This window comes from Parasteatoda tepidariorum, chromosome 11 (assembly GCF_982258835.1).
Source record: "Parasteatoda tepidariorum strain Cologne lab strain chromosome 11, Ptep-v5.0, whole genome shotgun sequence".
NCBI lineage: Eukaryota > Metazoa > Arthropoda > Arachnida > Araneae > Theridiidae > Parasteatoda > Parasteatoda tepidariorum.
This window is the reverse complement of record NC_141765.1, coordinates 13,417,940-13,431,755: the sequence shown is the minus strand read 5'-3', so window position 1 is coordinate 13,431,755 and position 13,816 is coordinate 13,417,940. Positions and strand designations below refer to the sequence as shown.

The window sequence follows — 13,816 nt, the reverse complement described above, 5'->3', positions numbered from 1 at the left end:
AGAATTGATTTACATTCCTTCATTTCGTATGACAAAACCAAACAACTATATTTAACTAATTTTGTAGTTAAACTGGATTTTTCAGAAACTTAATAAATTTTCGAAAAATGTATTTGTGAAAAAGAAAGCAACGATTAAAAAAGGAAAGCCTCAGAACTCAAGACTTAAAGTGAGTTGACTATAAAACCACATTTAACAATGTTGTGATTAATAATAATAAATAAAATTATATGAAAATATTTTATTAATACAATTAAGACTATTGGGTGATTTCACAGTTCTGTACAGCACATGACGAATGAAATTAATTTATTTCTTAAATTTTTTTTCGCAAGTTTGTATCTATGCCTTAAATATCAGTATATAGAAAATTTTTTATTTATAATCTCATGAAATTGAGAAACAAAATTATAATTTCTGTTTATGCTTTTACCGCGAAATCACCTTATTATGCTAAAATTCTTATATGTGTTTAATTTTCAAACCTCATTGATACAGATGATGAATTGTATAGTTTGAAATTAATAATTATAATGATAAGAAGAAGAACATCACGATCGATTTAATTAATTTTAATTATTGTAGGTTTTCATAGGGCTCTGTGAAAAATTAGAGTTGAGCTACAATTAAGAAAATTATTAAGGAATTAAAATTCTTCTTAAATGTGACGGCTTCGATCAGAATATTTTCAATGTTTAGAAAAAATATTCTGATAATTGAAATTTTATTTAATTCTAATGTTTACTTAAATTGGCACAAACACTACATAATATCTTGTTTCCGGAGACAAGCTAGCTACTCATAAAATGGTGGTTAGTCATAATAAAGTAATAGCTCCTTCTTGGAAAGGTAATTCTCTCTTTGACACCTAACAATTCAATCTCACTTTTGTTGATAGAGAAAAATCTTTCTTCATACCTGTATATATAGCAACTTCTTTATTAGGTAAGCCCCAAGAGAAAATAACTATATCATGCCAAGAGAGTATTAAGCCAATTTCTCTTTAGAGGGTGACAATGGGATACCCACTAAAGCACCTGAAAGCAATTATTGTTATCTTGACAGCTAAAATTGTTGACGAAACATGGCATGGGTTATGAATCTCCGGATCCTTGTTATTTTTCTTTTATTCAAAGGGATTTAAAGGTGCTACACATTTAATGACGTGTTGTGAAATAGTGGTTTAAATCAAATGACTTATTGTCAGTGGGAGTATTTTGTAAAAATGTTTGGCTCTAATTTTTGAAGTGATGTTCAAGGGAATAAAAAAAATAAATTTCGGTCGTTATATTGAGAATGACCAGATCATTGAGGACATTCAAATTGGTGTTAAAATAACATTGCGTCTATGAAATAGCAAACGCAACTTCATGTATTGGTCATTATTCTGAAAGGGGTGCTGTAATTGGGAGCCGTAAAGGTCAAGAATGTGGATCCAATTTTTTTTTCTTATCTTTTTTAAGATATACATTGTATACTTACCCCAATTAAGGAGGAAAATCATTGCTAATACTAAGTTTATGGGGCACTTTTACCTGAAAAAATTATTTGTATTTAACAATAAAATCTTTTGTCTGAATTAATCATTAAAAAAATTTTCCAATTGTACTTTAAATTATTAATTTAAAAAAATGCTCTAAAACTTCTAAAATAGTTCCTTAATACAAAATAACGCAGCGCGTTTGATTATACAGAAAAACTTTCTTCGTCAAAGTTTAAGCGTTTTAAAAAATTGAGCCAGAATTTTCAAAACTATATAAAAACATCTTCTTTTGGAATCAATTTCTTGAAGAGAAACTACCTTAGCATCACATCTCAATCCCCATTTTATATGGCAATTAATATTATTTTCTATAAATGTGATGTGTAGTAACTTTCTGAAACTATTTTTAAAGGTACAATGCGAAAAAAAAATGGAACGTACGGAATAACTTTTGATTTAATGATCGTATCTTCAAGTACTAAGACTCAATCTTAATGGTTTTAAGGGGTGACCTAAAATATGCTAATTAGTTAGAGCAAACGATATTTGAAGTTACGAAATTAGACACAAAATCCTACATCTGAATAAATATACATTATTTTCGACGAATTTGGATCCCGATAGTTGGATCAGGAGAGCAGTCGAAAGTCTGGACCGTTTCACTTGTTGCATATTTCGCCATATCTCGAAAATGTTTTAAGCAAATCGAAAAATTTTTGAACAAAATTATAAAATTCGTCTATTATAATTCCAAGGTGAAAATAATTTTCAATAATTATTACTTAATTTAATAACAGTCAAAAAACTTTGAATAGTAAGGAATTCAAATTTTTACATCATTTTAAACAATGTAATTTTAAATTGCAAAATACAAAATTTAAACGAAATCGGTAAGATATAGTTCTTGAGAAATCGAATTTTAAGTATACGACTTTTTTAATATTTGATAACATCTAAACAATTCTACCGATTTCGTACAAATTTTGTAATTCGCCATGTAAAATTACATTCTTCAAAATAATGTAAAAATTTGTATACCTTACTATTTAAATATTTTTCAGCCATTAAATTAAATAATAAAAAAATAATTAATAATTATTAAAAAAAATTTGCAAGGCGAATTATCTCTGAATAAACGAATTTAATAATTGTGAGTAAAAATTTTTCGATTCATATTAATATTAACTACTAGTTACATTAAATAAACTTACTACCGCTCTCCTCACCAAACAATTAGAATCATATTTCCCAGATTGCAGCTGCCTCCCATATTTCGAGGATCAAGCATTATAGAAGTTTGTCGAAAAAAAGGTACGCCTGATTTCGTAACTTAAAATATAATCTGAACTATCAACATATTTAAGCTGATAGTTTCTACTACCAGCATTTATTACCTAATCAGCATATTTAAGGTCACCCCTTTCTGATCATTAGATCAAAAGTTATGCTGGTGACCTTTCTTATTTCACGCACTGCAAAAAAGAGAATAAACATTTGTGAAATTTATCAAAAATTTCTATTTGCTAACTACTATTTCATTTAAAAAAATAAATAAAATAAAATCATGTTGAAAATTTTGGTGCACATTTAACCATGATAGCAATCAAATTTGCAGCAAATTAAACTATTTTTATATACAAATCTATCCTTTTTTTAAAATTAATTACGTAGACAAGGCTTTATTAAAGGGAACAGTGTTCCAACTTAACAAAATATTAAAGTGCTGAAAACAATTTTTTTTCATCATATCATGATTCAATGTACCAATGTCATAAGTTAAAGTACCAATACTGTGTTTTGATTTTTTTTTAAATGTCACTGAAACCAGTATTAATATTTCAGCTCATTGTTTTCATCTTCTTCTTTCTAATTCCTGCCGGAGTGTTTTCGGCACTAGAAAAGAATTGGAATTATTTAGACTCTATTTATTACTGCTTCATATCTCTGACAACTGTTGGACTCGGTGATTTAATACCAGGAGATAGTTTGAATCAACCTTACCGACCACTTTATAAAGTTTGTACTACAGGTATGTTTTGTGTTTAAAGTATTTTTATTGTGAAAAGAACTAAATTTTTCAAAATCTATGTAGCAGTAGGTTTTGTTGTACAAAAAGACCTTTGAAAAATTTGCCACGCCAAATTTTGGATAAATCTCACATTTTTTATCCATTGTATTGGGCTTTAAATTTTTTCTACAAGTATATTTATGCTTTTGGATATCAAATAATTTTCCAAGTCTCTAATTAAGGATGTCTTATATTCAATTTTATTCATTTTTTTATTTTTTGCGAAAAAGTTAACTTCCCTGCCGGACTTTACATTGTGCGGCTTCTTTTTTTGTCAAAGACTATATTTTGTTATATGATTCTTGCTGATCTGATATCATAAATTCACAAGTTCTCCAAAATCTGACTGCCCATGAATTAACAGTTATATCAAAACAATGCAGAACTTTTTTTTTTTTTTTTTTTTTTTTTTTTTACGAATTCGGTATTAAGCCTAAGAATATCAGAAGAGAAGCATACTTAGACGTCACTTAGAATTGAATGGACCAATCAGAATGAAAGCAGTTGTCTGTTTACTACAAGAGCGTTCTCGTTCCTTTTCGTTTCTTTTGCGCTGAAATGCTTTGCAATTTATTTAAGTACAGTAGAACCTCGATTATCCGAGCTAATTTTGATCGCTAGTACCTCGGATATCAGAAATCTTGGTTAATAGAAACTGTATCTAAAAACTCGCCTTGCTCGCAAATTCAACATCTTTTGAATTAAAAAAAGTTTTTTAAATGATAAAAATAAACATATATAAAGTTATGTTTGATAGTTCAACAAATTTAAAAGAGAAATTAACTACTAGTAATAAATTTTAAACGGAAAATAATTTTAAAAATAATTAAGAAAAAAATTCCAAACTAAAAGATGCATTTTTAAAAATAACACAAATTTCAAGAAATTATTTTATTTTTTATGAATTTAATATACGTTAATTTGTTAATTTTGCATTACCATTTCCTAAAATATTCTGTTACCTTTGTTGCAAAAGTACATTGTTAAAAAAAAATGCAGTCCGATAACACATTGCACCTGGTGGAAACAAAGCATTGTTTGTCCCTGTTGACTTCTGAAGGTGCTGTAATATTTCTTGGAAGTTGAGTATTTTCGGGGGCGGTAGAGCTGGGTAGTGAACTAAAATGCGTGGTCATTTTTTAGGGCTCATTCCACTTAAGAAAATTTGCCATAAAAAAAATTACCATGAAAAAATTACCATAGGATATTCCTATAAGGTCTTGCCTACGGTAAAATTTTGCCATACACCTTTGCCTTCAATGTATGGCAAATTGTTGCCATAAGTGTATATGGGAAATAATAATTGCCTTAAGTATGTGGTAAAAGTATATGGTAAAATTTTATCATAAGCAATGTCTTGAGGAATATCCTATGGTAATTTTATGTATACCAAATTTCTGCCATAAATTTATAGTTTTTAAATTATTTATTATAGTTCATTAATTACTGTTCATTAATTATGGTTTACTAATTTATATATAGAACAAGAGTTATTGAATTACAGAGACCACTTTTCGCAATGATTATACTACAAGAATATCAGGAGAAAAAAACATACTTCATTATCGGCTCGATTAACAGAAACCTCGGTTAATCGAAGCTCGGTTAATTGAGGTTCTACTGTACTTCAAAATTTTTATACAATAGTAATAGTTACTTCAGGATCTAAAAATCTTTTTTTTTAATCCTAAATCATGATGACCTTGTCACTTGATTTGATAATTAAATATGAAAAGGAAAAAAGCCCCATTAAGCCTAAAAGCTTTAAGCAATCATAGATTATGACTATGACAAATATAGTTTTAATATGAGGGGACATGATACTTCCTCTGCAATAATTTGTGAGTTTTTTTTTAATTATTTTTGCAAAAAGTACTTAAAATTGAATTCTATAGAAAATATAAATCTGTCTTCCACTCTGTAAAAATTTGAATTTGCATTAACTTTTTGAGAATTGCTACCCCACAGAAAATTATCTAATATTCTTTAAAAATTTGGAGATATTCTCCCTTATTTATTAAAATGATACCTATTTTCTTTTTATTACACACATAACTTTCATTTTTTTAGTAAGCAAAATAACCATTTCTTACAAATAAATATTTCAGAATTTAGGTTGACATAAAAACTAAAAAAATTTAATTTGTATAAGATTTACAATAAATTTGAATTGATTTTTTATAATTTGTTGCCTGGTGCACTTTGTCTTAAATCTTCAACTGAAGCTTTAAAACTTTCTTTATTGCCATTTAGAGTTGTATTCTTCTACACGCTTGTCAATGTAAAAAGGGATTTTTTTTTTTTAATTTACTGCCAATTTTAAGAAAATGTTCTCCATCTTGGCTTATGTAAAAATTAGAAGAAGAAAAAAGAATTAATGCTTGTTAATTTTTCACTGAAGAATTCGCAATTAAATGTTTTTAGTTATACCATCAATTGCTCAAAATTTCGTTATATATCACAGTAACATTGGAAGTAACTAAGAATTGTATTTTTTAGGTTACTTATTAGTAGGTCTAACATTTATGATGCTCTTCCTGGCTGTGCTTTATGATATTCCTCAACTGAATTTTGGAATGTTTTTCTTAATGAAGAGTGAAGGAACATCAGATCCTGAAAAAATGCGACTACACCCATCTACCGGTTTGTACGGTCCTAAATATACTCAGCATATTGATGAACCAACCATTCGACATGTGAAAGCGGTTCCTCACCCACAATCTTCTTCTCCTGAAGATAATCCCTAAGTCCTTTGTTTATTCTATTTTAAATTTAATTTATGTAACACCCACTTGTGTTCAAAAAATTGCCTTGATTCGTCAGCAGTTGCGTGATTATCCAAGGAGAAAAAAAATGAAGTTTATATTTTCTGGAAAGTTTCACCAACTGCATAAATTATTCAAATGATATTAAGTGGTGTACCGACAAACTTCACAAAAATCAGAAATTTTTGATGTGAAATCGATTCCAACACTTATTTTGTTTATAGCGTGAAATATTGCATGTTTATGAGTTAGATTGAATTTTGTTTCACATGTCTTAATTTAGGGGGACTCTAATACAAAAAAACTATTAATGCTATTCAATGATTCATTTTTTTTTTTTTTGCACCTGTTTTATGAAGCAAATATCAATAATCAAAATAAAGAGCAAATAAAAAGAGAGCTACAATTTAATATAAAGTAAAAATTTTATCGTTTAAAATTTTAGTCTAACTATGACATTTGAAAGGGCAGTGTGATTTTTTTTTTGTGTAGCAAACATGTAAAGTGATTCCTTTTTATTTAATTTTTCATTTAAAAAATTGTAGATTAAAAGAATGGCTAAAAAGGAAATTTTTCCCTCTGTTCATTAAAATGACAATAGCCCTATTTTGAAGCCCAAATAAAAATATCAATAATAAAAAGAACATATCAATCTGATAAAAAAAACAACTTATAAAATATAATATAGTATAAATAAAACATATCAATTACATTGTTTTTTTGCCGTAATATTTTTACCCTTAATGCTGAAAATTAGAACAGAATCGATTTAAAATAGCGTTAACCGAAGCAAAGACCATGATGAAGGATGTTTATGTATCCTATTTATATAGTATCACTAAAAAATTAACGAGCATGCTTTTTTCAACAACTTAATTTTCAAAATATCAATTTGTTAAACTTGCAAGGAACTTTCAAATGTCATCAATATTCAATATAAATTTGCAAAGTTGCAGAACTTTACAATTAAGAAGTCTAAGTCCTTTTTACAAAGTACATTGATGGAAGACAATTGCTAGAATCTTTTGTGTAATTGTTTTCGTTTTTATAACAGTTTCAAGTATAAAATATATTTAAAAATATAAGCTTTTTACTCAACTAAAAAGTTTTTAAAGTTTAATAAGATTAAGTAGGATTATTTTTAAAATTATTTTAATTCCATATTTTAATATTTATTAAATTTATGAAGTATAATTGCGTTTTTCTTTTTTGAAAAAGCACCCTTAATCTTATGAAACCATGGAACATAGACAAATGGTTCTCAATTTGGAATTAAAATTTTTCAAATATGTTCTAAAACATGTTAATAAACTGTGCTAATAGAAGTAAAAAAGAAAAAGAAAGACAAATAGTAATTTTGTAAAGATTGAAATGAAGTCCTCATGATAATTATATAAAAATAAATTTACAAAATGAGTACTCAAAAGACAGTATATAAAATTTTTTTTCCTCTCTAATCTTAATGCATTGAGCACCCTTCGACCCCCACAAAAACATATTTTTTTTGCTCTTTAAAATAATAATTCGTAATTATATTTATATAGTTAAGAATATCTTGGCTACGCTTTCAGCAGTAAGAAGAGGTTAGATAATTTTTAAGGTAGAGACAAATCTCATGCCTTTATTTATTTTTCTTTTAGCATTATTCTCAATTAAGTAACTACGTTGAGATGCTCTTTTCAAATTCAGTTATTTTAACAACATGGTATCGCGTTGTTCAAAAAGTTATTCATTCTAAAAATTATTAGGTATTTCATATTTCTTATCAATCATTACTATTATCAACCGAAAATCTCTCAGCAATTGCTAATAAATTACTCGCATTTAATTCATAAGCAAAACAGTTATTTCTAAAAATATTTTATATTTTAATTCCTTGCTAAATTAGTGGGCAGTTGTGTTACAGATCATACTTCAAAATTATTTAACAAAATGTACAGGTATAAGACAATATAATAGGAACACCCATATTGAAATGTGTTGTACTTTGACCATCATATACAGTTTGACCATGCATAGCAAAAGTTTGTCATCTAGAGACTGTAAAATAGGAAGAATCAGAGCTTGTCTGTATGAGTTCACAAATAAATTCAGTTCCCAACAAAACACTATCATATATAACCTGCAAAGAGGCATGCTTGACCTCACTGGAGTGACCTCATCTAAATAGAATATATGACAGACTACACAAAACCGGGAAAGATATTCTTCGCAAAGCTGAACTTAAGGAGAAAGACGAAGTTCACCACCTGGGATAAACGAGTATTAAAGAGGGTAGTTGTCCAATAAGACAACACAACTATGCCCCAGATAACCTTCGAGATGAACAACTTATCTTCATAACACCATATCCATCAAAACCATGTAACAGGAGCTGCAAACATTTAGAGCAAAGTAAATATACCAAAACCGTTCACGTCGCCACAGAATATTAAGAAGCAGCAATAGTGACACAAAGATTTAAGATTTCTGAAACTGTATACAACATCAATGGAACAGGTATTTTAGTCTAACGAATCATCATTTACATTATTTTAGACCACCTTGGATGTGTTTCTCTGGCAAAAACTAACAGAAGCATTTGATATTGGCTGGTTCTTGCTGTGAAGTATAGAGGGGGTTCTATGATAGTGTGAGGTGCAAACTCTTGGTGTTGCTTAGTGCCTGTTAAGTCAGATGCAAGCATTATCACAGTATTCTCTCAGATCATTTATCCCAGTGATTCAAATCCTGTTTCTGTGAGAATGATCTATATTTCAAGATGACAATGCCTCTGACATTGACATATGGCTTGCTGTATTCAAACATGGTTAGATAAGAGTGATGATGCAGTGGATCATCTTAAATTGTGTCCTCAGACCCCTGATTTCAATATCATTGAGCTCTTGTGGGTTGTTTTTTTCTCTTGAGTTCCGCACTCAGTTTCTTCCTCCACGCACACTTATTGAAACTCAAATGACTGCATATTACCTTTAAAATTTGGGCACACCCTTTCTTTGTCAATCCCATGTCAGATACAAGCTGTAATTCAGGCCGATAGTGGTCTAACTCCACATTAATAAAAATTTTGCATTCTTTTGCAGGTGTTCCCATTTAGTCTTATACCTGTTAATGACTATAGCAGTTTCTGTTGATAGGAGTTCGGTGATTGCAGTTTTGGTATTATTAAATTTTAAAAAACTGAAATTTAGAGCAAATTCTTAAATATGCCTAAATTTTCTTTTAAAAAAATTTCCTATGTGTTTAAGGAAACTTCATCAATGATATCAAATTAGCGGTTAGTCTTGCAAGTAAATTGGACAAAAATTAAAGGGATAAAAGAATCTGAAGGTATGGCATTTTTGCAGTATGCAAACCAATGCTTAATTTCTGAAAAATAAGAAGTTAAAAAGTCCTAATGCATATTAGGCAGAAATTAGGTAGAAAATGACAAAGTTGATATGTGTTAATGTTTATAAAAAAATATCCAATCTATCCTTCTGATATGAAAAAGCTCGATGAAAAAGAAAAAAGATTAAAAGTACAGGATCTAAGCTCCCATGCAAATTAAGTTCTGACTAGAAAGAATTGTCTACATTTTGAAAATAAGTGTCATATCACAAAACCATATTAATTATTTAAAAAAAAAAGCACATTCTCAAAAGTGTATTCATTCGAGTATATGAGGTGCTATATACTATTCTTTGCCAGAAATATTTCGAAAATAGTCCTGTTTTAAACAATATTTCTTTAAATAAAAGAGTATTTTGAAATATTTTTTGAAAATTAACTCAAAAAAGGGCTATGAATAGATATTAATAAATATAAATATTTTTCGTAAGTGGATCAAATGGAATAGAATAGCCATTTTGGTTAAGAGTCCTCCTTTTTTCAAAAAACACTATACTATGCTCAATGTTAGTACATAAAAGTACAGTGGAAAACACCTTTTGATCTTCATGGTTGGAAAGGTCTACTTAAGATATGCTAATTAATGAATGTTAATGAATACAATGTAAATGCAACAATAAATTCTACAAACAATGGAGGATAGCTACTATGTGGTACCCTTGATCTTATTCTCACTAGTTGCTTTTTCTTAATTATATCTGGATTAACTGCATGAATCCAAAACTTTTTGCACAAAACAAGAAAAACTTAATTACTTAAAGAAATTTTTATGTAAAAAATAATTTTAATAAACATTTATTATCATTTGATACAATAATGATCAAAATATTCTGATCTGAAAGGCATAAAGACTTATCCCTCTAACTATGCAATCTCTGGGCCAGGTTGGTGGGGCGTTGGGCCCATGTCCAAGAGGTTGTGAGACCCCACGGGCCACAGTCCCCATGGGCCTAAGACTCCATGTGTAGTAAATGGTGACTGGTGCAGGTTGAATCTGTCAGATCAAGCCCTCAATGTTCCCATAACAAATCAATACCTCAGGGGGTACCGAATCGGAGATTGATTGTTCCCTGGTTCAGGTCAAAACTACAATCAATGAATAAATAAATGAATGGCCCAACTCTATAAACGTGCGTGTGGCTAAAGTCGTATTCTTGGCCATACATGGCGCCACTGACTGAAAAACAAGAAATGCACCCTCTACCTTAAATTCCCTTGATTTTGTGAAAAAGGCTTGCTGGTATTTGGCAAGTAGCATTAGAAACAACAACACTATATAATCTTAAAAGTAAAAATCCATAAGAAAATAACAATTAAAGGTTTTCAAGAACTGTTAATTTAGGAATAATAAACTTCTTGGAGTAGCTAAATTAATGACATGTTGATGCTTAGATTTAGATATAATGATACAAATTTTTGAACTACTTAACTTTATCATCTAAACTTTTAAAAGAATACATTGGATAATTTTTGAAAAATAAAAATATAACTTTTTATTAAAAATGTAAGCTTTTTCAAATCATTTCGTTGAATTTACTTAACAAATTTAAATAAACTTTTGAATTAATGCTAGTAAAGTTGCAAAAGTAATGAGAAAGAAATTATTCTTTTTAGCTCAAATTTTTTTAATTATCAAATAATCATTGCTAAAAACAATTTTTCACATGAAACTACTTTTGGATAAACACATTTTATAATAGTGTCAAAAAGATTTTGATTTGTGCAATTAATTTCAGTAACATTAGAAACAAAATAATAGTAAAACTAAGATTAAGAAGCTATCTCAACTACTGCAGCTTCATTTTTCAAAATGCTGTATTATCCTCTATATTTTGAGGGCAAAATATTTTATAATAAAAGTATATTAATGCAAGGAAATTACACTTCTTAATTAATTTTTGTATAGCAACAATCAATTAGCACATAAAACTGGTATCCTTGACACCATGAAGATTAGAACTTAGAAAAGAAGCTTTAATCATGATTGTCACACATTGAATTGAAACTAGGACTATTTTGTAGATTTTCTATTAGGACTAAATTTTATTTTGCAATTAGAGCGACCATTTAACAAAAATTTATATTGCCTATTTTCAAGCTTTTTATCAGAAGCATTCTAATATTCATCCTATTTAAGAACATCAAGCATTTTGTTATTTTCGTATGCTAATAAGAACAAGATTTATATTAAACCTAATTATGCTTGTAATTAAAATTTTTTGAAGGAATGTATTGTTGAAATTCCTTGAACTCTGTAAATTCATGCTTACTTTCAAAATCTGAATATTAGCTGTAGCATTTAATTTAAAATTTTTTACTCTTTGTATTACAAATTATACTTAATGCAAATTGATCTGACCGAAATAAAAGCAATCAAATTTTAATAAAAAGTTTACTTAAATGTTAACGTTTAAACCGACCAAAAATTGTGTAATACTTCATTAGGGATCTGCCTACTTCGTTATCAAGAAGAATGCTAATACATAAATTTCCTTGAAAATATGTAATATTATTTTAATTTGAATTGTTAAATTTCTTTTCAATTTATTAAATGCCACAAATGCTAGAAAAATGAGGATAGAAAAAAAATAATCCACGATTCATTTAATGAGATGAACATGATAAAAAGATTCTTTTTTAAGCACATGAAATTTGATCATTAGGTCAAAAATTATTGGGGGTGTTACGTTTTTTATTTTACGCACTGTACATATTCAATTATTTCAATCTAATAGTGTTTGGAAAACATAACATTTTCCCATTTTAAAGATTAATGTTATACAACAAATAACTTAGTAAATGTTATAAGAGGAATATATACATTCCATTATCATCGCACACATAAAAACCTCTTGTCTTTATAAAAATGATCTCCCAACAATTAAACTAATTTGAGATTACTGTTGTGTGCGCTGTTGTTTGTGAAATTTTTAAATTTTATGACTGATGAATATTTTGTGATCTTCTTATCTAGTCACTAGTTATTTATAAAAATTTGGTATTTATTGAATAAAGCTTAAATGTTCAAACTTTATAAATATGCTTATTATACCTTACATTTAATTCATTATTCACTTAATTTAATGAATCTGTGCACATCGAACTTTATGAATTACAGCACAATGATAGAATCTCATTCAAATGTTGCTGTTGAAACAAAACATTGTATTTTTACTAACATTTTTATTAATTCTATAAAAAGAAAATAACATATCTTTATTTATATATTCTTAAAATCATTTAAGAAACTTTTTTTTGTAATGAGGGTGGCAGTCTTCCCCTAATATTTAGATTTAGAAAATAAAATTATAAAACAGATCAATTTTCACTGAAATTTATTTAAATTCTATTGCAATAATATTATTCTTTTGAATTACAATGTCAAAATAAAGTCATTAAAGTAGTTGTTTTGAATAAGAAAAACAAATTATGAATCAAAACTTAGAAAGATTAAAAATTAGTTAAAAATGCTATAATAATTATACATATATCTTTACTGTGTATTTAGGATCAATCTAAAGCTTTAAAACATCAATGTTTATAATTCTACATATTTTAAAAGAACTAAAAATATTTCTGCACAATAGCATTAATTAATTAATTGACAGAAATATGATTATATAAATAAGGAAAAATGCTACATTTATATAAAAAAAAGAAACTCTTTTCAAGTAACATTCCAATTGTATTAAAATAAAGAATGTAAATCTAAATTTGAATGAAAATAAGACTAACTATATGCAGTATGATATTTATATGAATTACAATAACATGTATGTTTATTTTTTTTAATCTTACAAAGTAAATGAAATTGTATATCATTGGATCAAAAAAAAGTAAAGAAAATAGATATATAACAATTTAACACCAGAAAGAGTAGAGCTGAAGTAATCGCAAACACAGAGCACTTTTGGGGTCTGTAGTAACCTAATTTTATCATTTCATGAACCTGAATGAAATTTTTTTGTTCCCATTTAAAACAAAAATTTTGTATCATTATTAGTAAGCATGACAAGCAGTCTTATTTACGTTTCTAGAGCCATACCCATGTGGTAGCCTGCTCCTCAGGACTGGTTTATGCCAATTTACGGTTATATATGTATATATCTC

The 13,816-nt window shown here is 27.8% G+C and overlaps 1 protein-coding gene across 1 annotated transcript in view; it reads left to right on the top strand.

Annotated features, from left to right (window-relative positions):
* LOC107442988 (potassium channel subfamily K member 1) overlaps nt 1-10,883 on the top strand; it is a 57,852-nt gene extending 46,969 nt beyond the window's left edge. The window contains exons 4-5 of the mRNA XM_071187798.2: nt 3,326-3,512; nt 6,051-10,883. Coding sequence (XP_071043899.1) covers nt 3,326-3,512; nt 6,051-6,298 — 435 coding nt within the window. The 3' untranslated portion in view covers nt 6,299-10,883. The remainder of the gene's footprint in view (nt 1-3,325; nt 3,513-6,050) is intronic.
* Nucleotides 10,884-13,816: the final 2,933 nt, after the last annotated feature.